The sequence below is a fragment of the Echinops telfairi genome, unplaced genomic scaffold, assembly GCF_000313985.2.
Source record: "Echinops telfairi isolate 266 unplaced genomic scaffold, ASM31398v2 ScPeMD7_5;HRSCAF=22, whole genome shotgun sequence".
Taxonomy (NCBI): Eukaryota; Metazoa; Chordata; class Mammalia; order Afrosoricida; family Tenrecidae; genus Echinops; species Echinops telfairi.
The window spans coordinates 43191902-43212900 of NW_022103901.1; the positions used below are offsets into that span (position 1 = coordinate 43191902).

At 40.9% G+C, this 20999-nt stretch overlaps 1 protein-coding gene across 3 annotated transcripts in view; it reads left to right on the forward strand.

The window, feature by feature from the left end:
• Nucleotides 1–20999, forward strand: part of MRTFB (myocardin related transcription factor B) — a 258653-nt gene that overhangs the window by 167334 nt on the left and 70320 nt on the right. Inside the window, exon 1 of one of the 3 annotated variants that reach the window (XM_030888414.2) lies at nt 3168–3487. The exons of the other annotated variants lie outside the window; for them this stretch is intronic. Coding sequence (XP_030744274.1) covers nt 3367–3487 — 121 coding nt within the window. The 5' untranslated portion in view covers nt 3168–3366. Of the gene's footprint in view, nt 1–3167; nt 3488–20999 lie in introns of those variants that run through there. 3 annotated transcript variants of the gene reach the window in all.

Sequence of the window (20999 nt, forward strand, 5' to 3'; positions counted from 1 at the left end):
ATAAGAAGCCAAAGTCTTCTTGAAAGGGCTCATGCCAGCTAAATAAGGATAATGTGAGCACAAAATAACGAATGATAGCAACAGGTTGTAACCCATTAAATAAAATACGAATTTGTGAGACCATGCTGGTATAGATAATTAAAGAGCTTCCTTTCCCTTGCAGTAGGATGTGTCACCAATAAATGTAGAAGAAATTAAGAGATTTTTGAAATCACCATTTGGCAACTATCATAATAATAAACAATTCAGCCAAGAACATCCATGGACTGGGTTCAAAGTAGCTCCCTAGAAAATAACTAGATTACAAAAGAACAAACTGACTTTTGAATGGAGAAGCCTGGCAAGTACCATCTTAATCAATTGATCAAAATAACTTCACACATATAGAACAAATTGCATTTGTGTACCACCTGATAAGGGGTGCAAAGAACACACTCTTGTTTCCCTGTAAATCCTGCCAAAAATGCATCACCTGAACTAAATCATGAGGACACATCAGACAGACTCCAATTGAGTTCATTCTATAAACCAAGACCAATTATCTTCAAAATTCCAGAAAAGAAAAGCCAAGAAACTATTAAAGACTGGAGAACACTGAAGAGATGTGACCTTGGTGTATGTGACCTTGGTGTATGTGACATTGGTTTGAATACTTTTGCTATAAAAAAAAATGTTCATAGGACAACTGGAAAGGAGTCTATGGATTATTGATGTCTATTTCCAGATACTGCCATTTCTGCTGTGGTTACATAGAATTTCCTTGGAAGTACACACCAGAATACTTGGATAAAGAAGTGCCATATCAGAATCCACTCATGGATAGCTTAGTGGAAAAATGTTCTATGAATTTGGAATATATGTGTATATGCATATATTTGACCGTTATTTCATGGAAATTAATAGGTGTTCTAGTATGTGTGATTTTTATCATTTTCTTCTGTCTCACCAGGAGTAGAATTGGTAAGCGGCCATAAAAGCAGAGGCCTCTGCTGTTAAACCTACTTTGATATCATACAAAAGCCTGAAGCACTGATTGTTTTATAAGGAAAAGAACTTGGGTTTTGAAGAACCAAGACTTTGGTTAAATTCCAGACTTTCCACTTAAACTTTGTGACTTTGGTTTTGAAATCTATAAAATGTCTATAGCATATAGATAATCACAGAGAACCACTAAGGAATGTTGAGGATTAGATGGGATGAATTTTGCAAAACATTTAATAAAGTGACTGACATAGAGTATGTCTTCAAAAACAAAGCAACATTTTTAAAAAGATTGGTTTTATTACTCACTTAAAACAATGGGAGTTGTTCATTTAGAAGAATAAAAGCCTTCATATCAGATAGAGATGCAGAAAAATGTAGGGCATTTTTGAGAAGCCTGATAAGCTTGTCACTCTTTGTTTCGGCAGAGGTTTGGATGACCAGGGACAGGCTTAAATTGTTTCAGCAGGAATTTCCATTGCCAGGAAGCATGTCATGTGTTACTTAATCACGTTTTCAAGAGACGCTGAAGAAGGGTAGATAACTGCCTCTCTAGAACAGCACACCAGCTTCCGAACCAGAGACAAAAGACTTATTGCTTCACGCTATCTCCTGCTTCTCAGCTGTATTTCTCTTCTCACTACTATCCAGTTTATTCTGACTCATGGCGACCCTTGGAAGACAGAGTAGAGCTGCACCAGTGGGTTTCCAAGGATGTAAATCTTTACAGGAGCAGAAAGCCTAGCCTCCAAAGGGCTAATGACCTTGCCCTTACAGCCCAAAGCATAATCCACTACGCCACCGGGATCTTGTTTAAATAGTGAAAAGAATGTTAATTTTTCTGCCTATAAAAATGAAAGCCTTTCTTTGATCCCCAAGAAGATCCTCTCAGATGCATATTCAAAACATCCTTGTATCTTTTCTTTGAACATCAAGTTCCAATAGAGCGAGTGATGCTTATTGATCTGGGGCTTCTTGAGAACAGTGAGTACTGTTTATGAAGACATTTTTCTGTTGTGCTTTCCTTTGTTTTAATTCCATTCACACAACAAATACTTAATGAGAACTCCCTAATATTGTTGCTGCTGTGTAACGCTGCTTGTTTCTGAGTAGAACTGTACTCCACAAAGATTTTCAGTGACTATGATTGTGATTGTTTGGAAGTTGACTGCCAGGTCTTTCTTCCGAGGTGCTTGAGCAGCTGAGGTTCAAAATCAGCATTAGTACTCAGCTGAGGTTCAAAATCAGCGTTAGTACTCCAGGTACTCTGTTGGCATTACTATGGATTCATATGTCCCTGCCCTTATAACATCGGATGGATGTTATAGAACCTTTGTGAACAAAAACCACCAAAAAAACCAGACAAACAAACGGATTCCTCGGGTTCCAGCTACAGATAGACATAGATTTGGCATCTGTGTAAACTGAGGCTTGTCTCCTCATTTCCTTGGTGCAGCCTCCCTCTGTCATGAGTGCAGTCTGTCAAGGAGCAGTGCTCGTGACTGACAGCTCCTGTGGCAGTAAACGGGCTGGCCGCTGGTGGGATGGCAGGAAGTAGATGCTTTCCGTATTATTCCTTTAAAGGTTTGAGTGATTTTTTCCCCCCTTAGAAAATCTCAGCCGACTAGTGGCACCCGAGAAAACTGCGCAGAGAAGAACGGTCCAAGGCAGCAAAGGGCAGCTACAAGCCCTTCCACCCATCACCTAGAGTGCTGCATCGCCAAGGGAGCAGTGCAGAGCCGAGAGTACAGACAGCACGAGAACTTTTTGCTTAAAGAACTGGGTGGCGGTCTGTTTGCTTATTCAGAGCGGGTGGTGCCCCTACTGAGATCAGACCGTTTTCCTTTAGCTGCATCTAGCGGGAAAACTTAGTGAGTAATGAGTGCGCTTCTTGGGCCACGGGAGTCTCTCTACAGCCTGCAGTTCTGTGTAGAGATCCTAGCAAGACCACAGGCAGCTGTTTGTCTTTCTTCCAGATCGGCACGGGCATCTCTCTTAACTAGAGGATTTATTTTTAACTGCCTGATGCAGTGTTTGTCAGATGATTCGAAGCATCGAACTGCGGGTTGAAGTCCCCGGCGCGGAGGAAGCTAGAATGGCAGAGGAGCGGGGGCTGGCTGGGAAAGGGGTGGGATTTCAGAGTCGTGCCTCCCTCACCACGACTCTGCCTCCCAACGTGGGAGAGGTACGGGCTTCCAGCAGCAGGAGCGTGCCTGCAGGTCAAGCCGGGAGCTGCAAGGAATGGCCGCCTGCGGCCACTTAAAGACTTAACTGCCCAGCGAATTGTGACCCAGGGACCAGGAATCTCCACTCCCTTTGCTCTGCCGCTGGGTGCATTGAGCTTCTCTGCCGCTTGATGCTGCCTGCCTCCAGAAGCCTCTCACCATGATCGATAGCTCCAAGAAGCAGCAGCAGGGCTTCCCTGAGATTTTAACGGCCGAGGATTTCGAACCATTAAAAGAGAAGGAATGCCTTGAAGGGAGCAACCAGAAAAGTCTAAAGGAAGGTCAGTCCATCTGTGGCCAGGGATAACACTGCTGGGTCCCTCCCAGGTGGAGCCTGTCTGTCTGCTTAACCCTGCTGCTGTGTGTCTGCTGGTGGCTTAACCGAGGACCTTCCATGGGCAGACTTCCTGGCCCTGAAGCCAAAGCCTGCTCTGTGGAGATCCCACTAAAAGACCCCATAACTGAGAATTCTAGGGACGCAGCAATCATGCGTGTGTGAGCAGCCCTCATTTCAGCAAATGCTTTCATTTTGTGTATTTTCTCATGCTTTCCAATTTTCCCCTCCTGCTCCCTCCCCCACCTCTTTTTTAAGGAGAGGCCATTTCCTTTTCAATGTTAGTCAGAACATTGCTTAATTTAGCTTTTCAAACATAATAACCAGGAAATTTCATTTTTGTCCAGTGAACCAATTTATTTTTCCCATTTAAAAACAAATTTTTAAATTTCATAATTAAATCTCAAAATTATTGGTTTCATTGGTGACAAAGCACATTGCATAGTTTGGCATGTGTTTATTTAAGAATTCAGTCCATTATTTCTTGAATGACCGGTGTCCAGGGACCTCACAGATTCCTTTAAGAAGCCAAAAAAAGTTATGGGCCTTTCTGCCCTCTGCCCTAGCATGGTGGCATATGGGTGATAGCCAGGAGACAGCTGGCATTGTTGTAGCAGCTGGCCCTCAAGGGTCATCAATTAAGAAATTCAAGATCTACAGAGAATTAACTTTTTTCCTAAATTTGAAACATGAAGGTCAACATCCCCACCACTACCACGACACTTCAATTTGAAAACTGATTTTCTCATCCCTTTGGGGGGCAAAAAACCCCACAAAGAACCCTTTTCCATTTCATCTGTTGTCAGTTCCTGCCATCAGCTGCCCCCTCACCTCTCCACTCACTGTGCTCATCTTAGAGAAATGCAGGCCATAAATGTAGAGTTATCAGCCTTAATGGCAGCTTGAGCTTCTCCCAAAAGGATATTCCTTCTCTGCCTCCCCCTGCCGCCCCCAACATTCAGAATATGAGAACGTGCTGGTCGAGTGTTATAGATCTAAACGATGATAATTTTTTAAATGATTTGGGATTGCTAGAGTTAAACTACTTGGGGGTATGGTTAGAAAAAACATCTATATCGAATCAAATGACACACAATGAAGTATAAATAGCTGTTGCTAGGAGCCAAACAATGGGGCTGCCTCTGCTGGGGTACAGCAAGCCATATTATCGAAGTCCCAGAAAATCAGTGCCCGGGGACTTTTTTTAGGACACCTTTCTGGAGAGCCAAAGGAGTGAAGAAAGTTACCTGAGAGGACCTGAAATATTTTTACATTCAGTAATTCAAACAAAGTTCAAGAATTATCTCTGCACCATCCAGTTAATACTATAAATTGAGAACAATTAATACTCTAAATTGTTCTCAATTAATACTCTAAATTGAGAACAATCTTTGTATTACTTGAGAGGCTGGCAAAATACAATAGGAAAAAACAGAAGCCACAGCATTAGCACTAGTATGATGTCGAGCATAGAAAGCCAGGGTTAAAACAGTAACAGCAGGGTAGGAGACTTATCAGCAGAATTGAGATTCTTATATAATGTACAGATTCTTTCCCTAAACTTTCAGACCATACTTTCAGTTTAGTTTATAAATGTGCAGTAACCGAATGGCAGCAAAGCCTGGACTCAGATATGCTTGGGGCCAAAGGCCAGATGCAACGCTGAGCAGCTTTGTGACTCTGGATAGTTGTTTCCTTCCTCATCCATCCTGTGTACCTGCTCCATGCCACCTTCCTGTTGTTTCAAACCTTTGTTACATTGTGTACGTTAGAGATGTATCCTGTGGTTGTTGTCATAAGGATAAAGAGGTTGGTAGGAGAATTTCCATATTTCAAAATGTTCCACCAAAGTGACTAGATAATAAAATTCATCAATTTGAACTGAAAAAAGGTTAAAAAAAAAACCCCGCAATTGCCAACAAAGTGAATTCAGCCTCATGGCTACCCTGTGTGTATCATAGAAATTTCAGTGACTAGTTTTGCGGGGGCTGGGGTGGGAGGGTTGAAGTGGATTGTTTAACCTTCCTTCTTAAAACCTGTAACCTGTCATTTCCCAGGTGAGCATGTGGACCATGTGCAATATCTGGGGGCCACGGTTTAACTAGATCAGGAAAGATGAAAGAAAGCTTACAGATAGCCACTCTTTTCATTTGGATTAGTATGCTCATAACCTTGGGCCCCGTGGAAAATCAAGCTACAACTCAAGTGTGTCAGTTACCACTTACAGGTGAAGACTCGTAGAATATAACACTAGGATAAGCTATTGGTGACCTGGTCTGCTTTTAACAACATTCTCCATAAATACCGTCATTCAAATGCATTCATTTTTTCTTGGTCTTCCTTATAAATTGTCCAGCTTGTTTTTTTCATCTGTTTTTATTTTATCTGTATTAATATTTTTTAAATACTTTTATTGGGGGCTCTTCAATCTGTTATCACAATCCAGTGTGTCAAACACATTTGCACATATGCCACCATCATTTTCAAAGCATTCTCTTCCCACTTGGGCCCCTGATGTCAGCTCCCCATTTCTTCTCCCTCCCTCCCGCGCCTGCCCTCCCTCACAAACCCTTGATAAGTTATATTATTTCCAGATCTTACATCGTTCTCCATCGCCCCTCACCCACTTTTCCGTTATTCATCCCCTGGCGTGGGGTTATAGATTGATCCTTGTGATCGGTTCCCCCTTTCTCCCCCCACCCTCCCCTAATCCTCCTGGTATCTCTACTCTCCTTGTTGGCCCTGAGGAGTTTATCGATCCTGGATTCCCTGCATTGCAGGCTCTTATCTGTAGCAGTGTGCATGCTCTGGTCTAATTCGATTTGGAAGGTAGAATTGAGGTCATGATGATAGTGGTACATGTAGGGTCGTGGTTTCATAGAACATCTCGGTTAATTTGCTTAATTTAGTGCTGCTTCTGCACCTTATCGTGAAGTACATGGGATCATAAAGGCCTGTTGGCAGCCATCTAAGGCACAGTACTATAATTCCTTTCTATTCATCTGGAGCAACAGGAAGAAGGAGAGTTAAGAATAGGAGGAGAATATAGATGGTGTGGCTAATTGCCTCCTTTGCCATGAGATCAGAAGAATTGAATGGTGCCCAGCCACCATTGCTGCAAACTTTCATCAAAGATTCCAGAGAAGACTCTTGGACAGAAAAGGAGGAATGCAGAAGATATTTAAACTCTCATAGACTCTAGACTTTCTGGAGCCACGCTGGATGAATGAACCTCTGAAACTATTGCCCTAAGATCATCTTTAAATATTAAAGCAAAACTACCCCACGAAGTCTTCTTAAAACCACGTTATAGTTGTAACTAGTAAAGAAGGACGGCCTTGAACATTATGCTCTTTTAAGAACTATCCATAGGCGATCAAATTGACAACAGCAGCTTGAAAGACTAGATAGGAACCTCATGGGGCAGTGAGTGTTTGTTAATGGGAGGACTACTTCAAAAAGAAGGGCGAAGAAGACTGCACAGCCCAAAGAATGCCAGCAAAGTCAGATTAAATAAATGCTTTTACCAGAGCATCAAAGCTCTTAGAAATGATGCGAATTATCTCATGCATACTCTAGCTGCTGTGTAAGTCTAAACTTAAAATAATTAAAAAAAAATTTTTTTAAAGAGGATTTTAACTTGGCAAGATTAAAGTGTCTTCCTTTGGGAAATGGCATGGGAATTTGTTTTTAATAGATACTGGATCTGCAAAGATATGGTGTTTTGCTCTTAGATGCCATTGCTCACAGTATTTTCCCCACCCAGTCATTTCTGTACATGCCACTGACTGTATCTGTATTTTTAATGGCATCTGTTATATTTCACCTATATCATTGTGATAAAAATCTGCACTCTTAGACTCCACTGTTCTTGGCAGTTGAATTGTTATTTGGCTCCTTTTTGTATCTCACCCCAATATCTGGCAGCCCGTGGTTACATTATTATGCAACAAATATAATAATTTGAACTGTTACCTTCAGGCATAGTTTATATTTCAACTGGAATATTATGACCAATCTGAATTAAGGGATTCTGCCAGGCATAGGATTTGCCACGGCAGGGAATGATCCTAAATGACTAGAATTTTTATTTCTTGTTTGATATTCATCATCTGCCTTTTGGGCTGTTCTCTTTATTTCTCATTGGCTACTTCTAATCTTTTTTAAAGTAAGCAATAAACTAACAATATAATTGTGGTGTTGTAATTTTATTATTGATGTTATTATTAAGCCTTTTGAGGCAAAGTGAAAAACAGAACATTCGGCAATTGACTGGGTGCTTGCTACAAAAACTCCCAGAAGTAAAGCACTGTGTAACATTTTAATTTTTATTGGGGCTTTTTCTTCTCTTCTCTGTTTTCTGCCAGTGTTCTACAAAACCAAAAGTGGTGTAACAGGGAGGTCTAAAGTAGAAGTGGTCCTTCAACTGTAACTCAGCCTCAATGACATCATGACATACAGGGGTCACCAAGACTCTTGAGTAAGCTTTGTAGCACACGAGGCAGTGTTTCTTTGTTTTTTAATAGGCAATCTGTTTTTGAGATGAAATTATATAATTAGATAGCTCACTAGAAACAATTTCATTTAGCAGAGATTTGAAAGCTTCTCCAGATCATCCTGTAGGTTGTTCAACTGTCTGTAAGTCATTGGATTCAAGTAGTTCAGAGCCCAAAGAGCAAGAGGGCCACGATCAGATCCACTGCCATCAAGCTGACTGCAACACTAATTACCCTACACGGTTTCTCAGGCTGTAAATCTATGCTATGGCTATGCTGAATAGTAATTACAGACTGGCCCTCCAGCCTGCCCAGCCATCCACCTTCCAGGAGCCATGGTCCTCAGGGTCACCCACCTCAGTGAATGGCACCTCTGCCCACACAGTAGTTCACCACCATACACTTGACTGGGAGCACTCCTCAACCTCCTTCCTCATCATTTAGAATTCCATACGTGACAAAGTCCTGTCATTAGTCTGTGAATTATACCTCAGAAGAACTTCATTTATCCATAGCACACTACCATCACCTCTGTCACCTTGTACCAGTCCCTTTCAGTCCGTTTACTCAGCTACCCATAGAGCTGCCTAACTGACCCTTCTCCACCTCCTCCAGCCCCCCTCACTTCACCCTCCTCCATTATAGAAACTCCATCCTCCATGCATATCCATACATAGAAACTCAAATGTATTCCTGGTGATGTGCGGGGGAGGTGGGGTGGGAGCTGAGTGAGAGTTATCACCTAAAAGAATGGAGACTAGAACTGCCCTGTAAGGAAGGGTTCCTAGGCTAGTCTTACTGAAGCAGATCACCGGGTCTTCCTGCTGATTCTTTTATTTTAGAAACCATTTACCTTGGGGAAAAATGAGGAGCTGATACCAGGGGCTTAAGTGGAGAGCAAATGTTTTGAGAATGATGAGAGTAATGAATGTACAAATGTGCTTTACACAATGGATGGATTGTGATAAGAGTTATATGAGCCCCCACTAAAAAGATTTTAAAAAAAACATTTACCTCATTGATTCTGATGTGGCAGTTGTGTGATCTTGGAAAAGTGCTTAGTTGTCCTGCAAAATAAATGCCGGTACCCATTTCATGGGGTTCCTGTGAAAGTTGACTGAGGTGTCAACTCTCAGAATGATGCCTGACAGACAGTAAACCAATAAGCTGCAACTTGATGCTGACTCATAGCAACTCTCTAGAGAAGGGTAGAACTGCCCTTGTGGGTTTCCAAGACTAACTCTTTACAGGAGTAAAAAACCTTCTTTCTCTCTTGGAGTGGTTGGTGTTTTTGAACTGCTGACCTTGCAGTTAGCACCTCAACATGTAACCACTGTACCACCAGGGCTCCTTGATAAGACAGTAAGTCTTCAACAAATGTTAATGAGAAAAAGAAGAGTTCATCTATTTGCTCTTCCTGGCCACCGCCCCAGTTTGGAGCAAATGAAAACCAATCTCAAGGTTGTTGACGTAGTTGAATCCACAGGAAGTCGATGGTTTCCCAACTCCACAGCACACGCTAACAACATGTGTGTGCAAACAGAAGTCTGTGTGTGCAAGTACATACACCCATCATATTCTTGAATCTACACAATTTGAAAGAAAATCAAGATAGAGGCTCAGCCTGCATCAGATGATTTCATGTGCTTACTATTTGGGGGAAAACTGCAGGTGAACTGTATTCCACTGTTTTCTCCGTCTCATCGTTAATTGTTCTTTTACTCGGAGATTCAGGCATTTCAAAATCTTTGTTGACAATTTACATTTTTCCATGATTTCAAAACCCACTGCTTTCTAGTCAATGCCAACTCACGGCGGTCCTATAGGGCAGAGTAGAGCTGCCCCTGTGAGTTTCCAAGGCTGTAAAATCATGTTCAGTGCAAAGAGCAAATGGCATTTGGTTGAGAATTTTTAGGACTATTTTCAGCTTAAAAAAGAAAGAGATGGTTCCAAGCTAAACTAACAGAAACTGTACAAGTCATTGCTTGCTACATGGGTGAGGCTGAGATTTGAGTGAATTCAGTAAGTATTGAGTACACTGCAGTGTAAGTATGGGGAGAGTCGACTCATAGCAGCCTCAGGGACTAGTTGGAAATACCCCCGTGCGTTTCTGAGCCTGTAACTCTTTAGGGGAGTAGAAAGCCTAGTCTTTCTCCCAATAAAAAGGTTAGGTGACAGCTTTTTGCCTTAAGCCTTCCACCTGTAGCTGCACACTGAGCATCTAAGGCAGTGGTGGAATGTGGCATTTCTGATTGCCCCAAAATAAGAGGAGGGGGAAAAAATGTGTATCTCCTTGGAAAGCCAGAAGGGATAAGAAATCTTAACATGACAGCACAGAGCCAGCATGGTCCTAGATATTTAAACCATTTCCTTAAAAAGAGACATACTGTTTTCACCTCTGCATTGCTGAGGTGCAACGGAGAGGGTGACTTTGTTCTTGAAGTACCTGTGATTTTTGTGACTTTCTGCTACTTTAAAAAAAAAAATCATTATTTTTTAGAATTTATTTTATTATTGTTGAGATTTACACAATACACCATAACTGGTTCAACAATTTGTATAATCCAATTCAATTACGTAGATTGTGTTCTTTTAGTTGTGCATCTACTGTTGTTAGTGTTTGTTTGTTTCATTTTATATTTTTAGCCAAATGAGTATTTTTAAAAGAATGCTGATACACTAACATTTCCTTCTACCTCTCAGGGGCTGATACTAATCCTGCCCTCTGTACTGGCTCCTGGTGTGACAGCTTATTCTCATGCCACGAGGAGCACACTTTGAATTCATTCCAACTTTTGACAAAAGAGAAGGGAATTTGCGATGGTAGGATCAATTTAAAGAGACATGCCCCATTTTTAGCAGTCGTTTCCATGGGAACAGAAGCACTAGCCAACCACAGTTAGCAGAGCTCCTGTAAATTCCCAGGCTGCTGTGGAAGCCTTCTTCCCTGACCTCATGCTGTAGAAGAACTCTGGGAGCCTACGCTGTGTGGGTGTACAAGCACAAATCATGAGGATCTGTCCTAATTTTTGCTTTATGTTCACCCAGTGCCAAACTCATTGCCAGTGAACCACTTCTAACTCACAGTGGCCCCGGTTGCTGCATTCTAGATTGTGGCTCTCTTGTAGGCCAGGGACAGTGCTAGAGAACTCCTTCCAGATTTTGTGTCACCTGCCACTCTCCAAAGGAGTCCTGGTGGTATAGTGGCATTGGGCAGCTAATTGCAAGGTCAGCAGTTCAAAACTGCCAACTGCTCTGCAGGTGAAAGACTCAGGTTCTACTGTAACTCCATGAAGAGGTGCAATATCGAAACCCACAGGAGGGTAATGCCACCCTGCCATAGAGGGTTGTTTTGAGTTGACTTGACGGTAGAGAATTTGGTTTTTGGTTTTTTTGGTTATTGTTTTTGGCCTCTCCCCGGGCACTGCAGTATACTCAGTTCTTATTGGATGCACTCAAATCTTAGCCTCACTTGTATATCAAGCACCGATTTGTACAGTTTCTCAGCTTAAAAACATCTCTTTGTTTTCTTACGCTAAAATCACCCTAAACATTCTCAACCAAATGCCATTTGCTCTTTGCACAGTCTGAAGTTTATTTAGATTTGTGTGAACACGATATACACTGCTTTTGTTTCAAACAGGAAGTGGTATTGGAAGTGTGCTGTATCAGTACAGAGAGCAAGGTTTGTACAGGACAGACTGCCATTTTATTTTTGGCTTCTTTGCATTCCATTTTTACACACACACACCCAAAAAATATTTAAAAGAACTCTATTTTGTAATTGACCCCCTGAAAATATAACCTAAAGTCTGTTCTCTTTGATCACTACTCTCTGCTTATGAGACTAAGCCCTGGTGACATACAATGGGTTGTGCATTGGGTTGCTAGCTGCAAGAGCAACAGTTTGAACCCACCAACTAGTCCTCGGGAGAAAGACGAGGCTGTTTGTTTCCTTGAAGCCCTACAGCCTCTGAAGCTCAACAGGGCAATTGTACTGTGTTCTGCAGGGTCTCCGTGAGTCAGAATGGGCTGGATGGCAGCTTTGTTTTATTTTTAAGGAGACTACATATGTGCTTTGTCTCCTCCCTAAGACCACATGAATTAATTTTGCCTTACTTGTAAGTGGAGATGAAAAGAAATTAGCATCTACTACTATTACATGGTCTTTTTACTCATTTGCCCGTGGCCTTGCCTTTTTTCCAGTCTTCTTTTATCTTCAAGATAGCATCTTCTGTTCCTACCACCAGCACTAATACAAAAATAATCCCAAGTCCCAAATTCATCACAATGAAGGGAAACTGCCTTCATTGTTACCAATGACAATCATATATCTATAGAAAGTCCTTTCTGTGATTTATCTTAAATTTGGCATCATCTTCTCTTTTCTTAGAATATGTTTACTCAGGCATATGCCTGCAAACATCCCATTTAATGTTTCTTAAAACTTTATGTGTGCTAAGCACTGTGGAAGGTGCTAGAAATGTAAGGATGAGAGGCCTAGTGGGGAAACTGAGGCAAAAACAAATACCTAGAATTCTGTGACCAAGAATCTGTAATGTTCTTAGAGATACCAAGTCATTAGAAAATGAAGTCACCAGTAATGGTTAATGGGACTAGGAGTCATGGGACCCTCTAGAGGTGGAAGAGCCCTGGTAGCGTAGTTGTTAAGAGCTGGCCTGCCAACCATAAGCTCATCAGTTCAAAACTGCCCGCAGCTTGTGGGAGAAAGATGGCCTGCCAACCATAAGCTCATCAGTTCAAAACTGCTTGTGGGAGAAAGATGGGGCTTTCTACTCCTGTAGTTACAGTCTTAGAAATGTACAGGGGCAGTTTTACCTTATCTTCTAGGGTCACTATGAATCTGCATCAACTCAATGGCAGTGAGTTTGTTTTTGTTTTTTAAGTTGATTAATTGAGAAATTGGTTTCTTGAAGTGTATTTTTCTGTTAGCTATTGTCTAACTACATAATAAGCTCTGGAAAGAACTAATAGATACTCTAATATTGTGTCTTGTAGTCTTTGTCTCTGATAAAAACTAAATGAGAGCCAACGAGCAGTTTCCTTGCCAACTTCCCATAGGCCCTTGCCACTGTTTGTTGGAGCATTGTAGAAATATCTGACTTTCTCGTTCCAGCAGTTATTTCAGTCAGGCATCACGCTCCTCAAGACTAGTTTTCCCTTCATTTGTAGTCATTTCAATAGGTGACTAGGCCGTCTCTTTCTTGTGAGAAAGCAAAAGCCATTGTCTGGGCCGTGCCAATCTACCTGCAACTCCGTCTGTCCTTCCTCGTTGTCATACTGTGATAAGAGGGGAAGGGCCACTTATCAGATTCTGCTTAAGTGTCCAGGGCCCATCTTCATACCTCTACGGAGCCTGCTGTCCCTCACCCTCGCCTTCTCTCCCACATTCTTACTCATGCTCCCTCTTCTCCTCCTCGATTGCCCCCATCCTCCCCAAGTTCTTTCGCCTCTCTCTCTCCTTGCCTTCATCAGTTATAAACATCCTCAAGTATCTTCTGGCTGAAAGGTCCATAGCCTTCAAGCTTTCCCTTTCTCTCTTAACCTTCGTGGGCATCTTGAAAGCATGGCTTCCATGAGCTTGCTTTTGTTTTTCCTTTTATTACCTCCACTGTGTCTTCCACCCATCACTCCAGGAAAGTAGTGCCACTGTGTGTAAAATAGCAGTATTTGATCCAGTTGATTATGCCCCTCATAGAATCATTCTCACACACATAACATCTGACCCCTCCTACAACTGAGATTGCTTCCTCTGGCTTTCTTTTATTGGATCTTCATCCCATGTGACCTATAAATAGGCTTCAGCCAAGACCTGTCTTCTGAAACCACAGGGCCAATGGCCACTTCCCTTCAAACAAGCCCAAAATGAATCTGCCAATTGGCCAATGTGTTCGCTTTCTCCCTAAAGCCATAAATCCAGGAGCCATCTTTTTAAAAAACAAAAAAACTTTCTGTTATAAACCCAATAACCTTACTAACGCCTTGTTAATTTTATTTTGCGTATGTCTCAAAGCTGCCCATTATCTTTCTCCGCTGTGTTGAAGAAAAAAGGGAAGAAATGAGATGTCCTGTGCTCAATCAGGACTTCTACTCTGAACATCAGAAAAATTCTAAGTCTATAAATAAATACGTGGTTTACAAGAGAAAGACTAAGCTATAGATGTCTTCCCATCAGTCAAAAACCAGCTCTTAGCATCTCATTGATTTTGTTGTTGTTGTTCCTTACTGCTTAATTTGTTAGACCAAATTACACTTGATAGAAGGCATGATATTGTCAGTACTTTTAAGTCAAATTTGTATCTGAATTTTAAACTGCATGAAGATGTACCTGGGGAGAAAGAGTATGAACAGTAAGGTACTACCTACTCGCTTGCGTTATAATAGGAATGTACATTGGTGTAGCCCTGTAGGATGACAACATTGCCATGTCAAAATTTTAAATGCATATTCTATTACTAGAACTTTATAGTTATGCTATCACAGCAACAACAAGCCATTGGGTCGACTCAACTCACTGGGTCAATTCTAACTCATAGCAGCCATGTAAGACAGAGTAGAACTTCCCCATAAGGAAGTTTCTAAAGGTGTAAATATTTACAAAAATAGGTTGCATACCTTTCTCCCATAGAACGAGCTGTTCATGGTTTGAACCACAATAAATGATTGGGGATATTCATTATAGTGTTAAAAGTAACAAAAAACATCCAGAAACTTAGGTGCACTTAAACTGATACACTCATATGGTGAACACAGCCATTAATGCGTCCATTAATAAAGAGCTTTTAAAAAGCAGGCTACCAAAAGGATAAATAATAGGCCTTTAGGTTCTATATTTTTATTTCCTTTGCATATTACATACATGTATACATGAACTTTTACTGGAATATGTGTAGATTGTTTCCTGAAGCCAAAGATATTCAGTAGTAATTACCTTTGGGGACTAAAAGGAGCCCTGAAGGCATAGTGGATTATACATTGGGCTGCTAACCACAAGATCTGCACCCATCTTCTTACTGTAATTTCAAAAGATGATGCTTTGCACCCAGGAAACGTTAGTCTCGTGGCTTTGTGGCCCTGCCTCACATACACCACCGGGGTCTTTATAATTTGAACGTAGAAATTAAAGAAATAACTAGAAACTAAGAACATGCTTTATGTACGAACAGTTCACCACAACATTATCTATAGTTGCCCAAACTGGAAAATCCTAAGTAGCGAGCCTAGGAGGAGCTTTACGTATGGCATGTCCACCCAGCAAAATATTGTATAGCTGTTGAAACATGAAGAATGTTTATCACTGTGTGGTATGATCATATTCTTTTTTTTTATCATTTTATTAGGGGCGCATACAACTCTTATCACAATCCATACACACATCAATTGTATAAAGTGCATGTGTACATTCATTGCCCTCATCATTCTCAAAACATTTCCTCTCCACTTAAACCCCCGGCATTAGGTCCTCATTTTTCCCCTCCCTACCCTCCCTCATGAGCCCTTGATAATTTACAAATTGTTATTTTGTCATATCTTGCCCTGTCCAACGTCTCCCTTCACCCACTTTTCAGTTGTCCATCCCCCAGGGAGGAGGTCACATATAGTTCCTTGTAATCGGTTCCCTCTTTCCTACCCACTCTCCCTCTACCCTCCCTGTTTCGCCACTCACACCACTGGTCCTATCGGGCTCATCCGCCCTGGATTCCCTTTATTTCCAGTTCCTATCTGTACATATTCTATAGAAGCAGAGAATCAAAAATTATTTTTAGGAAAAAAAAAATAGAAGAAATTTACCTCCAGTAGGGGGCAGTGCTTGGCTCACCTCCAACTGCATAGAATCTTCAACTTGCCATGATTGTTTTCCCATAAAGACAACGGTGCTACTTATACAAAGAAGTAGACTTACTTATATCTGCCTCTTTCTCCGCCTTTCTGAGAAAATCAAATAAGCTGAAATTCAACTATTTTAAACCAAAGTTCTTATCGCCTTGTATTTGATAATTATGGGTCCTGCATTTGCCAGAGAGAAAGCCATATTTTTAATATGTTCACATATGAATAGTTGAAACATGAATTCTATATCACTTATGATTAACATATTTTCTAAGAGGACGTACCACTCACTTGCTGATAATTTTTTTCCTCCTGAGAATTTTATAGAATTGCATATATTCTGTGTTGCATGTAGTTGCAAGATGGCTGGGGTCATGGAAGAAGCTGAATTTGTGAGCCAGTTTACTAATAGGCTAGAGGCCCAGACCTCAGCCCAGTAGCACAATTCATAGCCCAGTCAGGCACCAAGGGGAGGAGGCTCTTGAGTTCCGTTTTCAGACATGTGGCCATTGCCCAGGAGACCTATCATCACTGCCAAAAACAATGGCTAATCATCAGTGTGTGGCTACAGAAATGCAAGCCTATCAACACATCCAGGAGAGGTCAGGTCTCCTAGATCAGCCACACTTGCAGTCCATTCATTTGTCCCGAGAACTACAGCTGTGCAGAAGTTCTGGTTGCCTCTGCTCAGTGATCTGGACTGTTCCTCCCTCCATGCAGATTTGAGTGAGCACAGGCTCGAAAGGGAGAGAAGGGTATCCTCCAGGCTTACTGTATTTTAACACAGGTAACAACCCACTTACGTTTGTTTGACCACCACATCTTCCCCCACCCCTGCCTTCCCAATGCGATATTTTAATAAGCTCAACTCTGTCCCCCCCCCCTTTTTTAACACATTGTTGTAAAGAGATTTGCATAGTGCTGTTAAGAAAACAACTCCAGTGAGCGGGCACAGTTGCCAAAAAAGCATAGAAGGTGCATGTTATTTGTATCGAAAATGGTTAATTCATGAAGGTTCCAGCAAAATTTGAGAAGAGGTCTTGATCCCATAATCTAGAATGCCTATCTGATCATTGAAAGAGTCGGGTCCTCTCTTTTCAGGGTGTTCTACCCTGCTTCACAGTCCTGGATAAGCCAGATTCTGCCTGGCTTTAGGTTACTGAGGTTGCATCTAGGACAGCCTGTCCATGTTCAGGCCTCATTTGTCCTGACCTGGGACAGTCTGCCTTTAAAGGTGCAGGTACTTTATTGCTACTTATTATGCATTGATTTGATGAGTGGGAAGTACTGAAAGGAAGTTGAGTATAATAAAAATGAGCCTTTACCTTTTCAATCAGAATTTCTTATAAGTAGTAGTTGGTCTCAGAAGAGCCTTTATCAAGGTTAATGATTACATTTGATATAAACAAATGCTATAATTGTGGTTTTGCAGTGATGGTACATTCTTGATAAGGCATTGCTCTTCATATTCAATATAATGTGCCAGTACTGTCCACCCACAGAGACAAGTGAAAACTATACCAATCTCAAATAGTCTTAACATGACTGGTTCTTTATTAGTTGTCTGCCTGTCTCATTTTTGTTATTCTTAATGGCCTTCCATTCCTGCTGCTGCTGCTCTTTCCACATCTGTAGCCATCGGGCACCTGTACACAGTCACTCCTATAACAGATCTGCCCTACATAAGTAAATACGCCTAGGGAAATTTGATGGCCACACAGCTTTGAGTAATACTCGTAACATGGTATCTTTTCTTGTCAGGAAAATCATATAGGCATTGATGAGACAGCGATTGTAAAGATCATTCACCTACCATCTAGCAACATCACATAATTTGATTTTTCTTTTTGCCACATTGAGTGGATCATGGTGTGTGTTTGCTTTTTTGTTTTTTGTCTAAAATTGTTGATCGGTGCCATACATCTATTTTGTGTGTTACCCTGTGGTGTGATTTGTAACCAAAGTAGGATTTCTAATCAAAGATAATATAACTGGCTGGGCTTCTTTCATCATATGTGAGGGCAGCTGAAGTGGCCAATGCACAATCAGGAGATGCGTTTCGGGACTCATCAGTACTGGCTTGCAAATCAAGTTGTTGCAAATGTATACAAATTTCAGTGGTACCATTCATCCCAAAATGCATGTGTATTTAATACATTTGTCTTGCAATTGTGGCACTTTTCTTTTTGTTTGCTTTAAACCAAAGAAAGGGCTGTTGATATTTTCATTCCCCTTTTTCCCCCTTTCCTAAAAACTTTTTATTGTGAATTAAGTGGGGGTTTACCTATCAGATCATCTTTTTTGCATTCAATAATTTAAACTACTTATCAGACCTCCCCATGGCTTGTCCTATACCTGCTACCACCACCACCACCCCTTTTTCCCCCATCTCCCTCTTTTAGGACTGAAGACTCCCTTGGGAGAGAGGGAAAGATCCTACTGCTCATACTCTCCTATGGATGTGGACCATCAGGTTCCAGAAGGATCAACTTTTTAACTAGAAAATGGTTCTAGCTCTTTTCTCCTCTCCGTGTTCCTTTTCTTGTAATTCTGCTTTTTTAATAAGACCATCTGAAACACAGCCGAACATTAATTTCAGCATTCTTAGAAGAAGGTTAGAGCATAAAATAAGCATATGGGCACTATCAGAGCCACAGACCACCTCCTGGATTATTTTTGTTCCTCAGAAAGTACATTGGGAACATCCTGTCCCCAAGAAACTATTCGTTATCAGCAAAGGATCTTTGTGTTAGAAAAAAATTGATTCAGAGTATCACAAAACACTTTAATGTGAAAAATTTATGTATATATATTTTTTATTTATAGAATTTTTATTTTTTGTGTGTACGTAATGGGATTTTATGCAATTTGCTTCCTTTCTAAAGGTGATATCATGGAAGCTTTGTGACCCTGTGACTTACGGAAGACCAAAACCAAGTTCATTACCATTAAGTTGATTCCAGCTCTTAGTGACAACATAGAGTTCACAAAGCTGTCATCTTTACAGAAGTAGACTGCCACATCTATTTCTCTTGGAGCACCTGGTGGGTTTGAACCACCAACCTTTCAGTTAACAGCTGAAGGTTTATTTACTGCTCCATTAGGGCGCCTCCCAGAGTAAGGACACACCACCTTCTCCCCTGAAAAGGGGGATAATAGTCATATGTAGAAATATGAATGAGAGAATACCCATTTTAATAGCCATTTGCCTATTAAAGATAGCCTCTTAGTCTGTCTTAAGATTCTGTTCTGTTTTGCTCTGCATTCAACACAAAGGATGTGAGGATCATATCACTGCTGACTCACTCTTAGGCTAGGAGATGCCATGTGCAGTGCATTTGAGCCTGGGCTTAGAGACCGGTCCCAGATGATGTAGTGGTTACGTAAGTGGTGGACTGTTACCCACTAGTTAGCCCACAGATTGGGAGAAAGATGAGGTGTCTCTTCATTGAAGATTTACACTCTGGAAAACCCTCAGTAGCAGTTCTACCCTCTCCTATAGTTAAGCTGTGTTGCCATGAGTTTGGGTTTAGGGCAAGAGAGTGGTCAGAACCATCATGCAAAGTTTAAGAATACAATGGAAACCATTAAAAGGCAATATTACTCTCTGATAAATTAGACTTCAAGGCGTGTAACATAATGAGAGACAAGAATGGACACTGCACGATGATTAAAGGAACAGTACATTAGGAATATATCACCTTAATAAGCATATATGCACCAAATTAAATACCCTCAAAGTACATCAATCAAATTCTCACAGCGCTGAAAATAGAAATAAAAAGTGGCAAAATAACAGTAGGAGACTTCAGCACATCACGCGTAAGGAAACAGGTCATCAGGAAAGAAACTCAACAAAGAAACACAAGAGCTAAACAACAGAACCAACTAGCTTAACCTCCAAGACGTATGCAGAACACTATGACTAACAATAACACAGTAATCATTCTTCTCCAACACACACACAGTGCATGCGCTACACTAGATCACTTTGTAGGCCACAAAGTAAGCCTCAACAAATTAAGAAACACTGAGATCCTATAATCCATTTCTTCGGACCACAGTGCTATAAAACTGGAAATCAACAACAGAAAGAACAGGAACATAAAGAAAAACATAAGGAAACTAAGCAGCATATAAAAATGACCGAGTAATAGATTAAATATAGGATGAAATTAAGAAATCACTTGAAATAAATGAGAATGATAACTTATCTCATCAAACCAAAACCTTTGGGATACAGCAAAAACAGTTATGGTAGGGTAATTTATAACAATCAACACATGAAAAAAGAGAAATCCAAAATCTAAGAATATATGCCTAGTAAATTATTTTACATGCTGAATACCCTTTAAATAGATAGACTCTTAACAATGTAACTTTGGTTATTTTATTCCAAAATGGAAAACCTAAAATTGAATGTAAGGTAAACCAAGAAAAATAACTTTCTTCTTTTTAAAAATAAATGTCTTCTTTTTTGTTACGTTTTACTTCGCTTTGTTTTTACGCTTATTATTGTCTATGCATGTCTATCTGAACGAGCTAGGCAGGATGAACAATCTGGAAGAGAGAACAGTGGGACCAATGGTTCTGGGGGGGCAACGGGAGAGGGAGAGATGGGGGAGAGGAGGGAATTGCCAACAAACCCAGGGACAGGGAAGAACAATTGGATTTTCTAAAATTGATGACAAAAGGGCATAGGATGCTTGGGGGTGGGGGGTGCCTCAATCAAGGGCAGTGTAGCTGAGAGGAATTACCAAAACCACAATGAAGGCCGAACATGATAGTGGGACAGAAGGAAAGTAAAAGAAAATAGAGGAAAGAACAGGAAGACAAAGAACATTTATAAAGGTCTAAATACAGACATGTTTATATGTAAATACATTTATATACAATGACGGGAAAGGATTTATGCACATAGACATTGGGCCTCCACTCAAGTACTCCCTCAATGCAAGAACAATTTGTTCTACTAACATGACACTCTGATGTTCACCTTCCCTGACACAATCGCTGAAGACAAAATGGGTACATAAGCAAATGTGGTGAAGAAAGCTGATGGTGCCCGGCTATCAAAAGATATAGCGTCTGGGGTCTTAAAGATAAACAAGC